A 21,643-nucleotide genomic window follows, 5' to 3' on the forward strand; every position below is an offset into this window, starting at 1 on the left:
CCCCGAGAGCCAGAAGTAAAATTGAATGCAGCAAAACAAACAAAAAGGACTTCTCTGTCTCGTTAACGATACCCTTAGCGGCAGAGACGCCAACTTCACACTCAGAACAAGGCAGAGATGGTGCTTGGATGTGTTCCTCTGACACCAGATATCCACTGGGGTTGCCGCACTGGGCAGTACACAGTGTTCCCGACCTTCCACACGTGGTGGCACTGGAGTCGGCAGTCAGGTCATCATTAGGGATGAGGGCTCATTGACTAACCCTGTTCTTTGGGTCAGGTTTCCAAAACATCTTCCCACCTTGTTGCGTCTTACAATAGCTTACTTGTTATCCTACCATGGTGGGTTGCATACTTCATTTCCTGGTGCAAACCATACAAAAGGAAACGTCTTTGCTGGAGACGGTGGCCTTTGATGAGACACGAGATCAGGGGACTCAGGCAGGACTTTACAAAATGCTTTATCAACCTTTCACAGCCCCAACCAGCGAGGTTTCAATGGGCTATGCCCCAACACTGCTTACACTAATCACACACCTCCGTTCACGCCTGGATGCCAAAGGCAGTCATTCATATCATGACAGTTCCTCTTCTATGGAAGAAAGTAAGAAACAATCATTTATTTTCTTTAAAGGTATGCTGTGTTTTAGCTAGGCACAAACTACTCCATTGCCTGGATTTTTTCTTACTGCCGGGGTTTTCAATACCAGCTTTGCAATCTATCCGTGTCATGCTGAGATCTCTTCTCCTACGCACTCACTCCTGAAGTGCTCCTGGATAGTTTGCTGCAGTGGAATTTCCTGACAGGGAATCCTTATATGTTACTGCCACATTTACTTCTCGTTACTGTCTCAGAAATGGCAAATTCTGGTTTTCTTTCTCAAGCTAGTGGTATCCTCAGGCTGGCACTGGCTGAACCCCCCTTCTCAGAAACTCTCCTCTGCCTATCCTAGGTATTTCTCTATATTTAGATAATTTCCCCAAAATATCTAAAATTGCCACAGACTGACTGGGTTTGTGTTGATAAAAGCATCATATGAAACCTGTGAGTCACCATGATACAGGGGATATCCAGGCTTATGGAAATGGGGAAAAATGCAAAATTATCAGCAACATAATAATTGTGGTGTGTTCCAACACACCACGACCAGGTGCTCTTGTGGATTTTCTTGGTTCCCACCACAGCCCATGAGCTCGCTGGGCACCCCGCAGGCACGTGGAGCTGAGGCGTATGAGAATGCTGCCGAGTGCGCAGCTCCAGTGGCAGAACAGCTCAGGCTTCACTAACACAGACTGGCAATGACCGACCCAGGCAGCACCCGAGACTGCGCAAATATAAGCCTGCATGAACGTCAGGTTGCAAACAGGTTCAGGGACAGGCTTCTTCCAATCTGTCACCCCTCGCCCTTCCTTTGGGAGACCCAGATCTGCTAGCTGAACTGCAAACAGCATTTGAAAAGCACAAGACTGAGTGCTTCTGAATCCAAAAAAATAGCAGAGCAAATAGAGAAAGCCCATGGATAACTTCAGAAAGGTGCTATTGCCTCCCAAGCACTGGCAACCTCGAGACACCGTAGGATGTGATGCTGTGCAGTACAGGCTGGAATACCAAGCAGTACATCCATAGGACACCTTATTGCTCTGGCAGGGTGACAGAGCCACACAGCATCTTTAATCTACCAGACTCATCCCTAACATACCGTCCACAGCCCGTGAGCACACTCATTTCTTTACAGTCAGCTGTTCTGATTTATTGTTGCTCCTCACAGCTGCCGGGCTGCTTGGTTCACTCAAGCTCAAGCTTAAAATTATAGTTATGCAAAACTGCATCTGATTTCCCAGCCTTTTTTTAAATTCTTATATTAAAGCAGCTCTATGGTACAGTGAATCCCACCTGTTTCACCTCCTTCCCTGACAAAGCAGTTTCCAGTGAGAGACAAGCAGGTCTGAAGCAGCAGCACAGACTCATCGATGAACTGTGGGCAGGAGGGACTCCTCTCCCATCGGGTTCACACTGATGTAGCCGGGGGGGTGTGAGTTGCCAGTTCCTGCCCACTAGAGTCCGGGACAGACTGCAGCGGGGACCTGCGGTTCAAGATTGCCAGAGATGAAGGCAGCAGGCACCCCGTGGCAACCTCCCTCTGTGCCCCCCGGCATGACCCAGCCTGCGAGGGACATCCCCAGTCTCCTGGCGTGCACCCCAAACTGTGGGAAGGGCTGAGGGCAGTGCCATAACTGAGCTGGGAAGACCTTGAGCAAGTAAAATCCACAGGCAAGGAGCAGTGAGAGCCCGAGGGGTGCTCTCCTCCATCCTGAGCAGACTATAAAAAAAAATAAAATAAAATAAAATAAAAATTTAAAATACTGGGAGAAGGGCAGAGCGTCACTTTGGTGACAGAGCTAGAAGTGCAGCCTCCAACGCACAAGTAGCCTGAAGCGAGATCAGAAAAACAGCAATTTTTTTAAATGCAGAGGCTCCAGCCCTTTTGATTTTATGCCTAGCAAGCAGGCACACAGGCCGCTGCCTGCAGAGGTCAGCTCCGGCATGCTACCGCGCACACGCAGAAACACCCACGGGCCGGGTCGAGCTCCGTTGGCCGGGGGGACAAAGTCCCTGCAGCGGGGACGCCGGGAGCCACAGCCCAGGCAGGTAGGCAGCAGCCAGACGGCTCCCCGAAGGACGCGCGAGACAAGGTACGTGGGATTTCGCGTTCGTGCGTAGCAGACAGACACACAGATTTTTCTTACGCGGCCTTCACGGAAGAGGGAGCTGGCAGCTGAGCCGTCTCCGTGCTCCAGCGCCAAGTCCAGCGCTTCCTGGGATGGCTCAAGGGCAGGTCTGGGTTACTCAACCTTGTGTACTCAGCATGCTGCTTCGAGGCTTTTCTCACGCCCAGGACAATAAGACACCTTGAATTAAAAGTCTGAACATCAGAAAAGCAGGAATTAAGAACATATTTGCAAAAGCTTCCGGAGTTTATATTTCTTATAGTATTAAAAATAGTTCAGGAAGGCAGGCAGCCTCTTCAAGGGAAAAATTCTGTTTTATTTTCCACACGCCACAACTTTTTTTACAAGTATCCTGTGACAAATCCTGCTAACATGGGAAATTACAAGGTTAATGTAAAGCTGAGCCCCATGGGAAGCAGGATGGAAGCAGCATGGGCAGAGCTGCCAGCACCCACAAGTGCAGGTCTGGGAGCCTCTTGGCCAGCACCCGAGGGCCAGGCAGCAGTGGCAGCACCCACCGTGGGGGCAGGGACGGGCCAGGGCCAGAAACTCCCTTAAACATTAACACATAGTTGTGGGATATTCCAGCGGTAACTTCTCATAAAATACTGGGGGCGAACGGGTGAAAGAAAAAAGATTTTACGTTTAAAAAAAAAATCATAAACCCTGCATTTTGAGCTCTTGAAAGCGCCCTAAATTTTCATTGTCCGTATTATCGCAACGAGGACGAGCCAATGCCTAAATATTCATGCAACCTCTGTGCAACATGTTGGCCAATTTACAGAAACCACTTCTTGCTGCACCCAACACCTTCAGCAACCACCCACTGAAGGGGTGCCAGCGCCTCATAAGCCCCATCCCTTCCCAGAGCAGCTCAGCCTCCAGGATGGCTCTGATGGAGACCGGCAAGTACTCGCAGGGCTCGCTCCTTGGCAGCGTGAATCCCGACCTCGCCAGCGAGAGGCAAACGGCCTCGTTCAGCGTGGAAAAGCTGACGGCCTGGCTGGACGGCGGCGCGGAGCACACTCGGTTACGGAGGGCGGTGGGTGAGTGAGCCTTGCGAAGCCCCTGGCCGCGGGCTGGTAGGGAGCGTGCCTACGTCCCCGCTGCTTCTGCTCCTCCTTTGCAGCACGGTGCATGGGTTTTGTGCTCCCGGGTATTTGCTTATAACCCATCTCTTAAAAAAGTGGGAGCGTGGAGATGGAGCCCTCTGTTAGTGTAAATTCACCATGACTCCTCCACAGCCACTCCCTCTGTCTGAAGCTTTTCCCCTTCCCTGCTCCCAGCCCCAGTATCTCTGGCAAGACTGGTTAAACTGCAATACAAGGACCGAGGGTCACACAGGCGAGCATCTCTGTGCGAGGGGGATGCGTGCAGGGACTAGTGCTGCTGCACAGCGATGCATGCCATGCGTGAACCGCAGCCAGGAACCCTCCTGGGCACATCAGGCTCTTCCAGGTGGGGAATTCCTTGTGTGGGTTGGCTCAGCCAGGCTGAGCTGCTCTCACTCGTGATGGGTGTGCTGAAAAATGACTGCGTGCTGAGAAGGAACAGGGGAAAAAAAACCCCAAAGTCTCTTTTGTCTCTGTAACTACATCCATATTATACCCTTACCAAATGAAAACGGCACAAGCCACTGGGATCACATGCTTCACAGTGCAACTGGAGTTCAGTATAACCTTAAACGTGAATGGTCTCAACGTTTCAAGGCAAAAAGGGAGCAGGGGGAACATTCGGGCTGACACAGAAAGAGCGAGCCCAAGAGTTCCTTCACAACCCTGCAAAGGGCTGGTAAAGTCCCCAGCCAAAGCACCGGTGCCAAGTGGGACACACGGCAGCTCCGGCCGTTAGCCACCCTCCGGGCAAAACCCAGCTAACCGCAGGTCTTGCTCCCATCACATCATGGGAACGGCAATTAGAGACAGAGGGATCCATGGCATTTTCCTCCTGAGGCACAAAGTCACCTCCGATGCCCTGACCAGGGACGGTGCCTTACCCTGCAGGGTCACTATTTCCACTCAACAGACCCCTCTCTCAGGCCAACCGGGTTCCCCTCCCCTCCTCCTTGCCCAAACCCACTGCTTTTCAGAGTTAGGCGTGACAGCCATCAGAGCCAGCACTGGCAAAATAAAACCTGCCTGTGGTCACCCTAAAAATCACAGCATCAGTATCCACAATCCCAGCCCTGCCCGCTCCTCCCAAACAGGGCTCGAGGCACTGCCTGCACCTCCCCAGCCCTAGAAGAACCAACTCTTCTATGTTGCTTTGCAGTCGAAGCTATCGAACGCGACCCTGTATTTAGCAGAGAAAATCAGTATTTCGAGAGCCAGAATGAGAGGTACGAAGCAGCAGTCAGAAAAGCTGTTCACCTCCAGAAAAAGATGGATGAGATGGGATGGACTGAAAATGGACCCGAATTTAAGTACATTTACAGGTGATTCTTATTTATTTTTTAAAATGTACAGCTAATTTTTTGTTGAAAGTTTTGTATGCCAACAAGAATCAGCTTTAGCAGAGGCTGGGAGAGGCCAACAGTTAACAGATAAGGTTTTGATACAAACATGCCACAGGTTTTTACTTTAGCAGCATGCACAGGAAAAGGGGAAATGATGATACACAGCAGGGCACTTCTCAAAGAGCAGCACACGGGTACAGCGTGATAGATCACAGCAGTTCACATCCTCAGTGTGATATATCCACTTTGGCAAGCTCCTTACCTGTACTACAACTTGCATACCACTCCTCAGGCATTTTTAAATGTATAAGCAGAATTTGAAGTGGTGCTGGTTTAGTTACGTTACTGACTTCCAAATAAATTAAAGATGACATTTTCTCTATCTAGAAAACCTATACTGTATTAAAAAAAACCAAACCACCAAACAACCTTAGTTCGTAGGTAAATGGAATAAAATACTTCACATAATCCTTCCCTTAAAAAATTTTCTTAACACTTTGCACAGGGTTGAGCTCCACGTTTTAATTGCTTGCCCCTCCTTTCCCCCTTTGCTAAACAAATTACTGGCTTGCTGTTGCCTGGTGCACACTGGTGATTCGGTGGGGTTACACACACAGTAAGAAGGTGCAAGTTCAAAAGTGTTACTCAAAAGTGCAACACCTGCACCTTACAAAACACCACTGATGTTCAAAGTCACTTTCCAATATTTCATCACATGAAAGATTATAATTTTTTATGCTAAGCTCTTCGCTGCCTAGAGTGAGTGGGACTGATAAAGGGGGAAATCTTCCATCAAGAGTTCTTGGACATGATCATTATATTCCCAGTAAAAAGCAGCTCTCCAATGCTCCCTCAGAAGAAAAAAAAAATCCTGGAAGATTTTAAAAACCTGACAAAACACAACCGTCTCTCCCACCTGGGCTTGCTTTTCTCAGGCCCCCTGACACCAAGGGCTTCAGCAGGGCCAGCCCTGTGCTACCACATTTTGCTGGATTAAGAGCACAGCCTGTCTCACAGGACAGCTCTTGTCTGATGAACACCAGGTGAGCACCAAGCTCTTACTGACAAAGTCCTGGTGCCTCCTGCTGCCAGACACAGTGAATCACTTGCACACACTTAAAAGCCAGCTTTTTAAAATTGCAGTTAAAGTAATGTTATTTCTGGATGGGCTGCCAAGGGTTCATTAAGTCTTTTTCTGTTAATCAAAGCAATTTCCCTTTAACTTCTTTGTTCATATTGCCCCCCCCACGTTTTCAGCATGACTGATTCTCTCTCGGGGCCAGTATAAAAGAAAGGTCGTAGTCATTTGTTAACAATAAAAGGTATCTTTCTACAATGAGATGCTCACTAGAGCACTGCCTTAAAGCAACGTGCTAACAGCCATACAAGCTACTGAGAACAGCACAGCCATTTATTTTTATGTGTGAGAGCACACGTACTTACATCCATGGGGTGATTCAACCATATTCTGAAGAATCCCAGGACGAGGGACTATATTCCTCATATTTTCTGAGGATTTCTCACACACAAAAAAAGCTTAAAACAAATGAGTTTGATTTGCACCACGCAGATTACTGTACCAAAGTTCCTATACACAGTTTCTGGAATAGTCCTTTTTAGGCTGTGTGCAGCTCTATCAGCTGGCAATGGCGAAGGACCTGACCAGACAATAAACCAGGTGTTACAAGGATGTATTTGAATTTTTCCACAGGAAAGAAACATCTCAAGTGAGGCCAAATCTCCATGAACCCCAGTGTTGTTCACTGGCAGGGACTGACAGCAAAAACCCAGGGCATAGTCCAGCAACAAACGCGATGTAGCGAGACATTTCCTCAGAATAGGAAGGTTCAGGAAATCCAGGTCTCAGATGCCTACAGACGCTGCTGTAATTCAGCCTAATGTGCCCCATAGTGAATCGGCAGGATTTGGGGGTTTTAGGGTAGGGTGGTGGGGATTTTTTAGCTCAGCCTTAAAATGTGACTTAAATAATCAGGAAAAAAATTCTATCAAGTAAAATAAACATACGAAGCGCTCACAAACTACCAGAGCCACAGAAGCTTTGGAGCTGGGCTGTGTTTTTAGGAGCTCAGCATCTGCTACTCAGAACAGATAATTCCTCCAAGAGCAAGTGAAATAATGAGCTAGCAACACTTACGCAAACTATGTTATGAAAGAAGGAACAAAAGCAGCTTAGAAGAGCACTTTTCCTGCAATACTGTGTTGATGCTGGAGGTTGGGTAAGGTATGACAACGCAGAAATCAAAAGGCAGTGGAGGTGGTACTGTCTGTTGGCTGCCGCAGTGTCACTGCCGCATTCATCACATCCCTGGAACTTCATCTGTGTAAAAATACCCCTTGTGCTTTCTTTGCAGGGCACTGTCAGGAGACCTCGCCTTTCTCCTTCACCGCATCTTCACAAGAAGTATTTCAATGCTGGGCTCTGACCAACAGATCGCCAAATGGATTCCTCTCGCCACCCAGTATCAGCTCATTGGAAGCTACGCCCAGACTGAACTAGGGCACGGTAAGGCTGTAAAGAAAATGCAGCTTTTCCATAGGACAAAACACTCTGGCCCAGATTCTCAGGGGAATTTGAGTTTAAGCTGTCCATGCTTCACTGGGGCAGGGGTGGCTGGGGGGAAATGCAACCCGCGTTACAGGTTGATGTTCTCAGCACTCCTCTGCAAGTTGGAGATGTGCTGCTTTGGTTTTGCCAATGTGGAAAAAATAACAAAAGCAAGGGTGAAAGCTCGTGGTTAGATAGCAGGCAGTCACCATTGGTGACTTGGGCAGCTTGCCCAAGTTGACGGTTGTCACCTCGAACCAAGCAGCTTGCCTGAGTACCACGTGGCTCGAGATCTTTGCAGGAGATGGTGTGGCGTTGCTGGGAGCATTGTCCCACAGTTCTTGTCAGGAGGGTAAACCACAAAACCCTAGTAATACCCCCACCAGCCTTCAGGGATCCTCCACTCCCTCCATCCTTTTGATACACCAGGAGATACACATTTTAATTTATTTATTTTTTTAAAGGAACTTATCTTCAGGGTTTGGAAACAACAGCAGTCTTTGATATCACTACGCAGGAGTTTGTACTGAACACACCAAACATCTCTGCCATGAAGTGGTGGCCTGGAGACAGTAAGTACCACACAAAATATTTTCCTCATTTGCCTCCTTCAGTTACTCAGTCTGCCCTGCTCAACCTCCACATTTGAGGGCCCAGGTACTAGCAGAGGACTTCAGTAAGAGATGCACATGTCAAGAGGCAAGTAAGAAACCAAAGGGTTTTGTACAAGTTCAAAGGCCAGAAGGGAGCCACCATCATCCATCATAAGCCCTTGGGTGGCAGGGCTGGAGGACTTTGCTCAGGGAAACTCCTGCCTCTGCAGGAATCAATCTTCTCTCCTTTGTAAATAATACTCAGACAACCAAAAACTGCAGGGAGGTCATCAGCATAAAGGATCAGCATAAAGGATTCAAGTCATCAGCCAGTCGCAGCATAAAGTATTCAAGTGTGAAATTCATGGCTCCCTTCAGGAAGGTATTTCACAGAAAATAACTGGAGTTACTCTTAACAGCCATAGCGCTTCCCACTCTCTCAGCACTGCATGAACTTTAACTACTTATTTTTTCTCATCTGCTGCTGCAAACTGTTCATCCAAGCCTCACGAGCAGCGACAGAGGCAGAAGGATGATGCAACTTCTGAGAGCCAAAAGCAGGCTCAGGGTACAGATTTAGGCAATCTCCAGCTTCCAGCATCTGTGGATCATCCCCTGTGCTGACCCATATGTTAGCAAGACCTAACACACAATTAGCACTGACTGCTGTTAACTGTGGAAGTGTTTGTACTGTACCTTGTCTTAAGGGAATGGGGCTGGTTTTCTTCTCGCAGTGGGAAGGTCAGCAACCCACACAGTGGTCTTTGCTCAGCTGTACGTCAACGGGAAGTGCTACGGCCTGCATCCCTTCATCGTGCAGATACGCAGCCTTCAGGACCATTCACTCTGCCCAGGTAAATGACCCCAGACATCACAGCACTTGTGCAGGTCCTCTGCCTACTTTGCCCTTATGTGTTTTCTAAAACATTGGGCCCCGGGAGAGGGAGTTATAATTGCCAAAACCAAACCAAGACAGATACCCAAGGCATAGTTGTCATTAACCCCAACCTTTTTATCTGAAGGAAGATTTAATGTATCCTCAGGCATATCCAGACCAAACCACCTTCTTAACCAGAAGCCTGGGCTGCCCTGACCACCTCTGCATTAACACCTCAGTTCTGACCCCAGCCAACACGGGTAACAGACGGACCATGGGAACAAACTACCACAAGGCATTCGAATGCCTGTTTCATCCCTCGGGCAAGACCACCCATGCTGGGGAAGAAGCAGAGCTGAATGTGCTCTTCCTTTGAGATCCCCAGCCTGACACAGAACGGGGAGAAAAAAGTTCAAATGGAAGTAAGCAGGCTATGTTTTCTCCTGCTGCAGGCATAACTGCAGGAGACATAGGTCCCAAAATGAATTATGAACACATTGACAATGGCTACCTCATGCTACAGAACGTGCGCGTCCCCAGGGAGAACATGCTGAGCAAGTTTTGTGAGGTATGTACAGACTCACATCACAGACTTGCCCATCAGACTCTCATTGCACAGCCAGAGAGATGACAGTGACCTGCCTAAATTTAGGACAAAAATCTTCCTTTGAGGTGTCTGCAAGTCTCTGCAGTTTTATCAAGGGCAGAAGTTACCTGAATCCAAAATGAAACTCGGTGTCAGGAATTCCACATTCAAAGGTTGGGGATCACGGGGCAGGCAGAACCTATCTGAGCCAGAAGCAGTAAGAGTTTTTCTCTTCAAATGGATATGTTTCATCCATTATACATAAAAATATTTAGTTTTGCATTCAGTGAAGGATTTTGATGTCTGTTTTATTCTATGCATAGAGATTACACAACCACCCTAGTAATGAAGAAGGTGGCATCTAACATCCTCTCTCTACTCTAGGTTCAACCAGATGGCACCTATGTAAGACGGGGGTCACAGAAGATTAATTATTTCACCATGACTACAGTGCGCATTTCCCTCATTTTAGATGAAGTTGTAATACCTTTAATGAAAGCTTGCACCATCGCCATCCGATACTCTGTGGTTCGCCGGCAGTCCAAGTTAAAGCCTGGGTAATGCCACACACGTCCACAGCAGTGGGAAGGGGACCATACACCATGTTCCCCTATGCCAGTCTGTATTTCTACTTTTCATCTTATCTTTCAGCACATCACTGGCTTATTTCCTGGCGCAGATAGGGTATTACAAACATGCTTCTCCATTATTTACATTAATGGGCTTCAGTCAAAGTACAAGAGAATGTTTACAGTTCTTTCTAAGATAAGTTTCATAGTTCAAATAGGTCAGCGGTTCACACAGACAACTTATTTTTCTTATAACTGGCCTTCCCATGTAATCCCATAACTCAGCAGAATCCAGACAAAGCTGACAAGTTGTTGAATTCCTATTCCATAGCGTCCTACTAGTGGATGCCACATTAAAATACCTTCCAACATCCACCCATTACAACACTGAATGTTATTAGTCTGGTAAGAATCCCTGTAATTTTTAAGTAGGTATTTTCATTTGAACGGATTTCAAAAATTTCCACTTAAATCTCCTTTCAAAAGCATAGACATCCTAATGAGAACGTGGTTTGGTTCAAACGCAAACCAAACACAAGAGCACAGCATGCTGAACTATTGTAATAATGAATTCCATCATTTGAAGTCCCAAGTGTACTAACCACAGCAGCAGTGGTAAAGAACATCCAAAAAAAGCTCAGAAAGCTTAAAATAATTTAGACGCAAATATTTTCACAGAAACCCATCTACACCCAGGACCACAAAGATTCAGTCTGAAAAGCAAAAGTTTTTCAGGGTGCAATGCCACCACGTCCCCTATAACACCTAACAACTTGCTGTCCTTGAAGGCTTCATCCTCATCCTCTCCCACAGTCCCTGTTCCCCCTCTGTACTGACCGATCACACAGATCCTTTTCTACTCTGTTAGGGTGGTTCACCAAAACAGCAGAAAAATCCCTTTTTTCCTAGTCAGGCTTGTTTCTCTAACAGCTTAGCTAGCTGGGCAGATTTGCTGCCACGACATCAGCTCAGTCCTGTTCGCATACTGCTTTTTGGTAATGAAAAATGCCGTTTTTCATTATGCGATAGGTAAACTAACAATAGCTGTGGCCACGTCTGCGCTTTCCCTACTTCATTAGCTGTCTTCCAACAGGGAACAAGAAGCAAAAATCCTCGACTACCAGACTCAGCAAGAGAAACTGCTGCCCCAGCTGGCAGCAGCCTACGCCTTTTATTTCATCAGCGACTACCTGCAGGAGCTGTTCGACAGGGGGTACAGAGAGATCCAGAGGAAGAACTTTGACATGCTGCCGGAGGTGAGCTGCAGCACAATTAGCTCGTACAGCACTTCTCATCTCTGAATATCAAAGTATTTTAGCAAACTGGACGAGCATTCCTCTCACCACTAGATAACTGGAGAAAGAAGAAGCACTAAGATCAAATGGCACATCCTAGGTCCACAACCAGTCAGCAACAGCATTTGCTTTACCACCCCAAATTTCTCATTTTGGGAACTATTGCAGAGTGAAAAGTCCTTGAAAAGCACATTCGTTTGATAAAACCTTGTTCCAAGTAGCTGATGGCACAAAGCGTTATTTTACAACTTCATCCACAAAGCACATGCAAATAAATACTCAATTCTGAGCCAAAAACAAAAATGTGACTTTTTAGATAGAACATAAGATTCTTGCAACTAGAAGCCTGAAATGAAAACACACTCTGAACAAGGGCAGCCAAAGCCGCTGCTGGTTGAGAGAAACCCTAAAATGCATAAACAGACCACAGCATGCCCAGCATGAGGGTGTGCAGCATCCCAGGCAGAAACCAAAGGCCAGGTTCAGGGAGCTGGGTGCTACACCAGCATGCAAAGGAGGATTGGACAGGGAATTCATGCCCAGAAACTAATCGCACAAAATTAAAAAAGGAAACTTATTCTGAGGATTGGTTTAGAACACTTTCACCATTAACACTCTGCCTTTTTTTTTTTTTTTTTTTTTTTTTTAAACAGCTCCATGCATTTTCTTCTGGCTTTAAAGCCATGGTTACTCAGTACAGCACTTCAGCAGTGGAGATCTGCCTCCGGGCATGCGGCGGACACGGTTACTCCTTGCTGAGTGGACTCCCTTCCTTGTATACTAAAATAGTTGCCTCTTGTATTTATGAAGGGGAAAACACCATTTTGTTCCTGCAAACTGCCAGGTAACAATTCAAATCTGTTCATCTAAAAGCCTTCCCCCTCATTTATTCAACCTCTACCACTTCTCCAAAACCAGTAAAACCAGCTACTCCTTTCTCACAGCACCTTCTAAAAATACAGCTCAGGACATAAACTATTCATGTCTTCTGTCTAACATGCATGGAGGTGTGTGGGAATCGGATTATCTCTTCTATTTTTGGTTTTGGGACATATGCAGGTGCTGTTCTGCATAACCTTATTTTCCTCTTTGTCTAGTAGTGCAGCAAAAGCATTGCTATACAAGTTTTGCAGTTTATTTTTAAGCAACTGATGTTAACACAATATCAGTAAGTGAGGTTGATTCAGAGAAGGTAAAGTTGTTGGTTACTGAAAGCAGATGAGTCATGCTCCAAGAACATCACTTTCCTCCGAACGCACAGACTGATGATTATCCAGAGTAGATGAAATACAGGAGAAAGAAACCACAGCTGCTTGAACTTTTAATAACATGCATTTTTACTAGAAGGAGTAAACCAGTACACTTCCCAGGGACAGAGGTGCTACCACGTAGTTCTGTGCTTGCATGCAGACACTTCTGCACTCATTCCTGCCTCTTCTTGCAAGATCAATAGCAAGGTCAAGAGAAATGCTGTAACCTTTTACTTCCAGACCTGGTCAGTCTAGGTCATAGCAGAGGTGCCAAAAAAGTAAGGGAGTGGGGAATGCTCCTTGGACATGTTTATCTCCAAGAACGGGTCTCATGTTTGTTAACGTAATGAGTTGGGGATCACAGAGGGTAGGACCAAGCCACCATTAAGACTCCCAGAGCATTAAGACTCAGGCTGCAAAGTTGGTAATGTATCTAATCACCATGCTGCTGAGACTGCTAATAGCCACAGCAAGTTTCTTCCTAAAAATTCATCACTACAGATTGCTGTAGCATTAAATACGGTAGACAGGCTACACCTGAGACCCACCACAGATCAGGTTATTGCGAATAACATGCAAAACAAAAGGTCATTACTTATTCAAGTCCATTCCGGACCACTGATGGGATGGGTCACACCCTGCGGCTCCTCACCCAAGCCCACCTTACTTTTTGCATGACCATTTGCTGCGTGGGGATCACAACCATACCCTGCTCTGACTGTTACCCTCTTCCCAGGTTCCTGATTAAGTGCTTCATGGCAGCCAGCACTGGCCAGCCTGTTCCACCATCTGTCACTTATCTGGCTGCAGTGACACCGGAGAAATGTCCAGCCAAGAACAAGTTGGATTTTCTCAGTCCAGATATTTACACTGAGGCCTATCAACACATGGCAGCCAGGTCAGTACAGAGGATGGGAGATGCGGTTTCTCTCTTTGACATCAGAAATGTGTTAAGAGCTCAGCTGCTTCTTCACTTTAAAGGGAGGTAAAATAACATAAGTTACTCAAGAATTGACACCATCTGCTCCTGGAAGAGAAAAGGAAGACTCACACAGATTAACAGCCATGTCAAATGTTCAATATGAAGCTTTCACATTCAGAACATCGGAACGTGCTACCTAACTAACAAATATATCCCATATCCCTGACCACATCATTGGGTTGCCATCCAGTAAAACCTTTAGGCAACTGGACCCTGTGCAATTCTATAAAGTTGAAATTTCATATACCTCTGAAACTGATGTTTTCAATTAACACCACAGCAAACACAGAGCCTCTCATTTTGTCTGTAGCCTTTCAACTACACGTTCAACTACTCTACACAAATAAAAATGGGATCATGAGTGGTCTCATTAGTATTATGTGCACAGTTATGGGCCACATAGGTGTCATCTCTGAAAACCAGGTAAACAGATAGACAACCCTGCTGTCATTCAAATCAGCGTAAAAACAGAGCCATTCTTCTGAAAGCTTCAGTGTCAATGGGAGCAGGATTTGGATCCCTGTGTAGAAAAGCAGACACATAACATAACATCAGTCCAATATTATCACCACTTTATTTTGTTTTGCAAACTCTCCTTACACACACACACAACCCAACAAAAAGTCAGCAGACCCCCTCGTAAACTACCCTGGAAGCTGAGAAGGCAGAAATCCTTCAGTACCAGGGTGGTCTGGGTGCTTCTCCCAGTTTGTACTTAGATTTTTGCATAATCTAAGTTCAATAACTTCAAACGTCAGAAATGCCATTTTACCATATGATCACACACGAGTCTGAGTATGAAATGAGTGTATGTGGGCTGCTACATTCATATACAATATGCTTTTTCAATTTTCTAGACTCATAAACAGTACAGCAGCTAAACTACAAGACTTGGTTCAGTCTGGAGTCAAAAAGCACGACGCGTGGAACCAGTGCACAGTGCAGCTGGCGCAGGCTGCAAAGGTTAGCAAAATTTATCTGCTTATTTGATGTTTGTCTTTATGATACAATATGCAACAGAAACAGCATAATTAGCTTAAAGTCTCAGTACTGTTTATTGTTTTCTGTCAGCATCTAAGGGAGACTACAAAGACCAGGGCACCATTGTGGTCTGCATGGTGGAAAATTTGTAGTAAGAAGCAATTCCTGATCTGAAGAATTTGCCATATGAATAGGCCAGGTAGAAAAAGACTAGAGGGAACAGAAATGAAAGGGAGGAAAAAACCCAAACATTCACAATTATGCTGCTGCTACTAGCAGAATCAGACCTCCCATATCCTGCAAGAAGAACCCACCATCACCGCTAATGCTCATCTTTTTATAAGAATCCAGCATTTCTGGCTCCCAGAGGAAAGCCTCCCCAAAGCCACCCTACTGAAAGCTGTTGGAGTCACAGCAAGGGTGAAACATGCCTGGTATTTCTTACATCTACCACTCTCACAAGGAAAGATAACTGCAGGGAAAACAAGGAAAAGCAGTGATAAGTGCAATGTTAATTACTACTAAAAGAAAAATCAAATCAAAGCCAAATTAATAACAGATTCAAACCCAACTCTCAGTTCACATGGATTAGACAGGCAACCAGCATGCCTTCAGCTGAAGTAGGATCAGGACAGCAGCATTTGTTCCCCAAAACAGGGGTTAGTTAGTACAGAACTAAGCAGAAAAGAAAGCAGTAAGGGAGAAAAGCCCTAAATTTAAATTAAAACCAAAACCACTGATACTTCAGTATCTCTAAAAAACAAAACTCTTTTTTTAATATGCAATTAAATGTAATTCCTCTACAATTATGGTAAAAGCCTGCCTTCCTTCCTTCCTAAGCTAAGGAAAGGAAAATTTTGAAACAGATCCACAGCTTATTTTAACTTCATTCAATTTTTAATGAAAAGCATCTTGCTGTAATCTACTGTTCAGCCAGAGCCAACCCAAATTGAAATGGACTTCGCAAGAAGCCCTTGACATGGGAAAAGGGAACCCTACACATACCTAACTGTGGTGATACCTTCTTGGTGATTCCATAGTAGGGAACAGCTCCCTTGTAGTCAGTTAATTAGATGAAGTCCTTGATGAGTCAAAGTCCCCAGCAACAGCCGAGATCCTTTCAAAACCATCAGAAGCATTGATCTGCTCATACCTGTAAGCACAGTTATAATCCTTCAAAGCAAGAACTCACTGAGTAAGGGAGCAAAGGCTTGATCTCAGCAGCAGCACTTTTTGTGGTCACCTGTCTGCTGTGCATCACCCCCCATTTTCAGTTACACAGACTCAATGGAAGCAGCAAGTATCCAATGCTGGAAGCAGGATTGCTTCAAAAAATAAAGGAGACCTCCTATGAACAAAGTGACTTGTAAAAATTACTTTCCCAATAATTGTTCAAATGTAAATATATTTTTAGTGGAATGAAACTGAAGCAAAATGTTCCAATTTGAGATTACCTCTAGAAAAGGCTCTGACAAGCACTCCCCGCACACAAACCTGAACAAGCTGTTCCCTCCTGCACCCACTCAAATGGGTGGCCAAGATCTCTGGACTTAAGAGCAGGGGAGACCACGTGTCAGAGGAGGAGCTGGAATCCAGCTTTCTCTGAGAAGCAGGGAGAAGAACCTAGACACGGGACTAGTCAGAAATAAACAATTTCTGAAGAGCCCAACATATGCGGAGGGCTGGCTGTGGTATTGTCAGTGGCGACTGTGCTGCTAGACTCTTGAGAGAATGGGATCTGGGCCCCCAAAGTTTCTTAGATACTTCAGGGAAAGGAAGAGTCACCCAAAACCCTTGAGTTTTCCCCGTAACTTTAAAACCTCGATAGCCTGCAGCCTTCTTGGGCCACTTCTGCATTTACTACTTCTTCAACACCTTCCCCGGAGACTCACCCACACGACTGACATGGCAGCTCTACGAACTGATGCCTGCCAGCTCTCAGCTGAGTGGCTCAGACGCTGGGTACGGCTTTGGTGCAGACTCCACCCTGGTTAATTGCTTGAGGAGACAGCCAGCTTCTCAGGCAGGTTCTGCAGTCCACGCTGGCCTCCACGCTGCTTGACCACGCTTGCAGGAAGAGCTGCAGTACAGGTGTGCCGTGCTTACACCCACGGCTGGGAGGAGAACAGTACAGTGGGGGAGTGAACCCACACCGATACCACACCACCAACCACCCACGGTAACGTCAGCATAACAAGAGTCACCCCCACAACGAGGTGGGGTCAGCTTGCTTCATTTGCTCTGGACCTCAGCTAATATTTCTGTAAGACACTCTGCTGGTGTCTGACCCAGAAATCATCGCTTTACCTGAAACCACAAAAGCGAGAGATAAGTTTGGTTGCTCTTCTGTGACAACAGATATTTTCAGAGCTGAAGCCCTGTAGACAGTGAGCCCAATGTACCATGAGCCCAAGGTCTTCAACAAAAGAGTTCTCTCCTGTTGATGTATAACCAAGATTCACTTGCTAGGGGTCAACACAAGCACATTCCAATGTGTTTCCATCACACTAACTCTTTGGGGTATTCATCAGAAATATTTACAATAAGTACTACCATGATTTCTGAAGCAGTTTTCTAGAGTTTACAAATACCACAGTGTTGACTGTTTAAACCCCCAATTCTCTCCTCTACTGCCGCTGTAAGACATGAATGCAAAAGGCCTGGTCAACCAACAAACAAAGAATACAGACTGGAAAAGTGCCAGGGAAATGAAAAGGTTTTATATTCTTTGCGAGAACATTTGTGAGTCACTTGGCCTACTAAAAGTGTTTTGAGGTGCATTCACTGTTGATTGCATTTGTTTTCCAGGCTCACTGCCACTACATCACAGTGAAAAACTTTGCAGAAACTGTGGAAAAACTCGAGACCCAGCCTGGCATCCAGAAGATTATGAAACATCTTTGTGACCTCTTTGCGTTACATGGGATCTTCTCAAATGCAGGAGTCTTCTTGCATGACGGATACATATCTGGAGCTCAAATGGACATGGTCACAGCATCATACCTGGACCTCCTGGCTGTTATTCGGTGAGCTGCTCTAGCATGAGAGGAGATATACAGCTATTCAGTTTGTCCCTGTGATAGATATAAAACAGTGCTGCTGTACCTATGGCAACATCTCTAAAGTCAATTCACCTCATTCGGTTTTTATTTCCATTGCCTGGCAGCACTAGAAATTGATTGAAACATCTACACAGAGCTCGTTTTCACAGCAAAACACACCTAAGCATCCAGTTCCTCTGCAATCTCTAAATTTAAAGTTCCGTAACATTAAATCTTAAATTATAAATCAAGAAATCCTGAACACTTTCTACCATTTGCAGTAGGTGAAAAAGCAGGAAAATATGTAGTCAGAACAGCACTGGCAGGAGGCAGCCACAGCAACCGATCATACGCTGCAAAATCTGCTTAAGCCGCAGCTAATACAGCCTACTCTGTTGCCATGGCCAAGTTGCAACTGGTACTCAAACAGTCCTGCCTACAGCTAGTTCAGATGCATCTGCTCGACACCATTTATTACTAACTATGTGAATTCTGAGATATGCTAAGGTTTTAACTTACAACACTCACAAAGGCTTTTTGACAAAGGGTTCATCTTTCAGTACTCAGTGCTGTTTGTTAAGAACAGATTAACTTACGGTGCAGAGAAATGAGTTGCTACTGTATGCAAAATTCTACTTAAGCCACCTGGAGAGAAACAAGAATACACCATAACCAAGAGCTGAACAGGACTGAGCCAAACAGCAAGCACTTTCAGAACCGATCACAGAATTCAAGTGAAGCGATAAGCTTAACATAACATTTTCAAAAGCCTAACACATTGTCATCTCTGGAATTCATTGCAACATCTCTGTTTTAGTCCATGCCTTGTTAACAGGATTCAAGAACGGAGTGGGTCTTTACCTGGGCGATTAGAGTCAGTTACTTACAATTAGTAGAAAAGATACAAACACCTCCCAGCCTGTAGCAAAAACCCAGCCCTTCCCCAAAAGAAACTGGTAGATGCAAATGCCAACATTTGAGCAAACCGCTTTGCACCCCTGTACATCAGGTGTGGGGTACAGCCAGCACAACTTCCTACACCCAGGACGATGGGAGGACAAGGAAAGAAACCATCTCCTGCTTAGGAGAAGATGCTGGCATTACATACTTGTCCTTATGCTCTAGCTATCTGTTGCTGATTGCTGTCAGATTGGCTCCTGGGCTAGATGGGCCCTTGGTGTGGTTTGGGTTGCTTTGTTATTACAGACACAAAGAGAGTAGAAGACCGTGACAGCCCATGATGAGGTAACAGAGCAGAGTAGATGAAGATCAGCAAAGCACATCCATCTAGCAGCAGCCTTATTCCATTTTGTAAGACAAACACATACAGCATAAGGAAAACGAAGCAAAACAAATGACAAAAACCAAAAGCAAGAACTGCCAGAGACTGCTGAGAAAACATCTAACATGAGATTGAGTCCTAAATTAGGGAACTAGGGATGGACCCCAGGTGATTACGAGACCCTGCAAATACCCATTCAACAGTACAGACAACTCAGGGCATTAGTAGAACATGCCTCTGAGGAATCAAAAAAAGCAGGATTTTCCCCACAGTCTAGGCAAGGGGAAAAACTGGCACAAGCATTTTAGACTGAGGAATTTGGACAACTGACTTTCCAGTTTATCTTTGACTTACTTTCCTCCCTTACAAAGCAATACATGCTTCAGTTATATGAATGTCACTCACCTACTCCATAGGAAGGACGCTGTTCCACTAGTGGACGCTTTTGACTTCACAGATAAGACCTTGAATTCTGCGCTTGGTAGTTACGATGGACAGGTTTACCAACGGCTTTACGAGTGGGCTCAGAAGTCACCGACCAACAAGCAGGTATGGACGCTGGATTACAGCCAGGCAACTTCTGCATTAGCTAGAGCAGAGGTTGTTTGCTTTTCTTTTAATAAAAGCAATACAGATAAAAGTAAAGTGGAATAAGAGCTTTTAATTCTTAGTATCTCACTCTGAACAATGACCTGTGATACTCCAATTATGCCACCTATAGTCTTAGCCCAGACATTTAACCTAACGATGAATTACAGCCCCCAGAGTACTAGAGCTTGTACTAGAGAGCAGGACTGTCACGTGCCACCAATGTGGTTTTGTTTTTTAACCACTGAGGTAACATTGTACAAAATAAGCTAAAACAAAGTCTTTTTACATAGTTTACATATTATGGAGCAACACTAGATGGCTGCAAGAGCCGCTAAATGCAGGGTATTTTCTATACAATGGTACTTTTACTAGTGCAATACTTAAATCTTTTTAATAATATGTTTAACCAGAAAGAGTATAAACGTTAAACAAGGCAATTTCATCCTTCATGGTCTTTAGCACTTTACTTTTACTTCTTAATTCATCCATATTGTGGAGTAATGTAAAATTTTGCACGATGTAAATAGCTATTGCTCTGTTTGAAAGCTCATTTTGCCTTAAGTGAGATTTTTACTGTGGTAATCAGCAACCCTTTGAAATTCTACAGCTGAACACAAAATTTGCCTTCAGCAAACATTCAAGTCCAACCATATTTTTTGAAGTATGGTGTCCCATTTGGGATGAGTATTGTGTACTAGTTATGAAGGACAGCACGTACTATAGGGAAAGAGATCTTGCACATAGCTGAAGTAGCTGGTGGTTTGGTGTGGTTTGGTTTTTTTTAAACAGTCTAGCTTTCTGTATTTCAGAGACCATTCTTAAGAAAAAAATTATAGCCTTTTCCTTCTTCTTAATTACCATTAATTCCCTTCCACATTCTCTTTCTGAACAGATGAGCCCAGCCTACGAGAGGTATTTGAAGCCACTTCTTCACAAGACACTATCGAAATTATGAAGACCATGATCTAAGTGAAGCCACACATTTCCTCCTGTTCTTTGTGCAGCAGTATATTTATGAAGCATCAGTAATGATTAATCAGAATTAATAATCAGTTGCTTACTCGCAGTTGCAACAAGTATGAAACAAGATTCTTAGCCAGCCATTTGTATTTAATCAGACAGAAGCCAAACGATGCTGAGTGGTACCCACTACTATGAGGCAATCTAGTCAGAAACAGCCTAGGGTTTGTTGTTTTCTAACCTGAAGTATCCTGATAGCATTAAAACCATGCCATTTGGCTTTCTTATTCTTTTTCTAAATCCACTATATGATGATTAAGGAAAAAAAGCACCAACCAAACAAAACACATTATGAGGTCCCCCTCAGTGCATTATAACTCTACATTGCCTTCAAAAAAAAACCCCCAAAAATAAAAAAAACAACACTTTACTGAAAAATCCAAGGAAGGTAAAATTATGGTCCTTGGTTTCTAAGAACAACTTGTGCTCTTAGATCAAAAAGTATATTAGAAAGTACATCTGTTTGGACAATTAAAATAGCTCTTAACTTGCTCAGCAGTCGAGTATTCCTGGCTAATGAAGATTCAGACAAAACTGATGCCAACTCCAGTCTGCAGAATTTACTTTCCCATTAACAGCCACTCATATTGTCTTCCTGTAAATCCTGGGCTCCAATAAAGTGTATTATTTGGAATAATGATTCTCTAATTATTATATTTCATAATTATGGAAAGGGCAGGCTGATCCAGGCCAGTCATTAATTTGCTAGTAAATGAAGTGTTGCAGAGAACATCTTGTGATTATAATTCAATGCCAGTTAACACAGATATTTCTTACCACATGTTGCAGGAAAGACACAACCACTTTTCCTGAGCTTCATCAGTTC

General features: G+C 44.8%; 1 protein-coding gene and 2 long non-coding RNA genes across 7 annotated transcripts in view; 1 reads left to right on the forward strand and 2 right to left on the reverse strand.

Annotated features, from left to right (window-relative positions):
- The window catches only part of LOC142042668 (uncharacterized), a 13,925-nt gene extending 11,115 nt beyond the window's left edge, over positions 1-2,810 (reverse strand). The window contains exons 1-2 of the long non-coding RNA XR_012653822.1: positions 2,748-2,810; positions 1,894-2,084 (exon numbers count right to left, since the gene is read on the reverse strand). This is a non-coding gene — a long non-coding RNA (uncharacterized LOC142042668). The remainder of the gene's footprint in view (positions 1-1,893; positions 2,085-2,747) is intronic.
- Positions 2,494-21,442, forward strand: ACOX2 (acyl-CoA oxidase 2). Of its 5 annotated transcripts, none has more exons than XM_075052820.1 (15): positions 2,494-2,649; positions 3,514-3,775; positions 5,001-5,163; positions 7,557-7,708; positions 8,215-8,322; positions 9,078-9,197; positions 9,673-9,788; positions 10,191-10,363; positions 11,469-11,631; positions 12,324-12,514; positions 13,657-13,818; positions 14,760-14,865; positions 17,692-17,909; positions 19,623-19,755; positions 20,690-21,442. In XM_075052820.1, exons 1-15 carry the CDS (start codon positions 2,494-2,496, stop codon positions 20,750-20,752), a joined length of 2,286 nt encoding a protein of 761 aa, XP_074908921.1. In that variant the 3' UTR covers positions 20,753-21,442. The 5 variants fall into 5 exon arrangements, with proteins under 5 accessions (XP_074908921.1, XP_074908923.1, XP_074908922.1 ...); XM_075052822.1 differs by having other exon boundaries at positions 2,514-2,649; positions 3,598-3,775; XM_075052821.1 differs by having other exon boundaries at positions 2,530-2,693; positions 3,603-3,775.
- LOC142042669 (uncharacterized) lies at positions 13,831-17,152 on the reverse strand. Its single transcript, XR_012653823.1, has 3 exons — positions 16,776-17,152; positions 15,889-16,036; positions 13,831-14,422 (listed from the first exon to the last, which is right to left on the reverse strand). It is a non-coding gene; the product is annotated as an uncharacterized LOC142042669 (long non-coding RNA).
- Positions 21,443-21,643: the final 201 nt, after the last annotated feature.

This window comes from Buteo buteo, chromosome 21 (assembly GCF_964188355.1).
Source record: "Buteo buteo chromosome 21, bButBut1.hap1.1, whole genome shotgun sequence".
NCBI lineage: Eukaryota > Metazoa > Chordata > Aves > Accipitriformes > Accipitridae > Buteo > Buteo buteo.

Bases quoted from the DNA above. Each gene is read 5' to 3' on its own strand.
- ACOX2 (XM_075052820.1), top strand. From the start codon at position 2,494: ATGCCTAGCAAGCAGGCACACAGGCCGCTGCCTGCAGAGGTCAGCTCC. The intron at 11,632-12,323 runs GTGAGCTGCAGC...TTTTTTAAACAG, and splicing joins ACTTTGACATGCTGCCGGAG to CTCCATGCATTTTCTTCTGG. The intron at 17,910-19,622 runs GTGAGCTGCTCT...CCTACTCCATAG, and splicing joins GACCTCCTGGCTGTTATTCG to GAAGGACGCTGTTCCACTAG.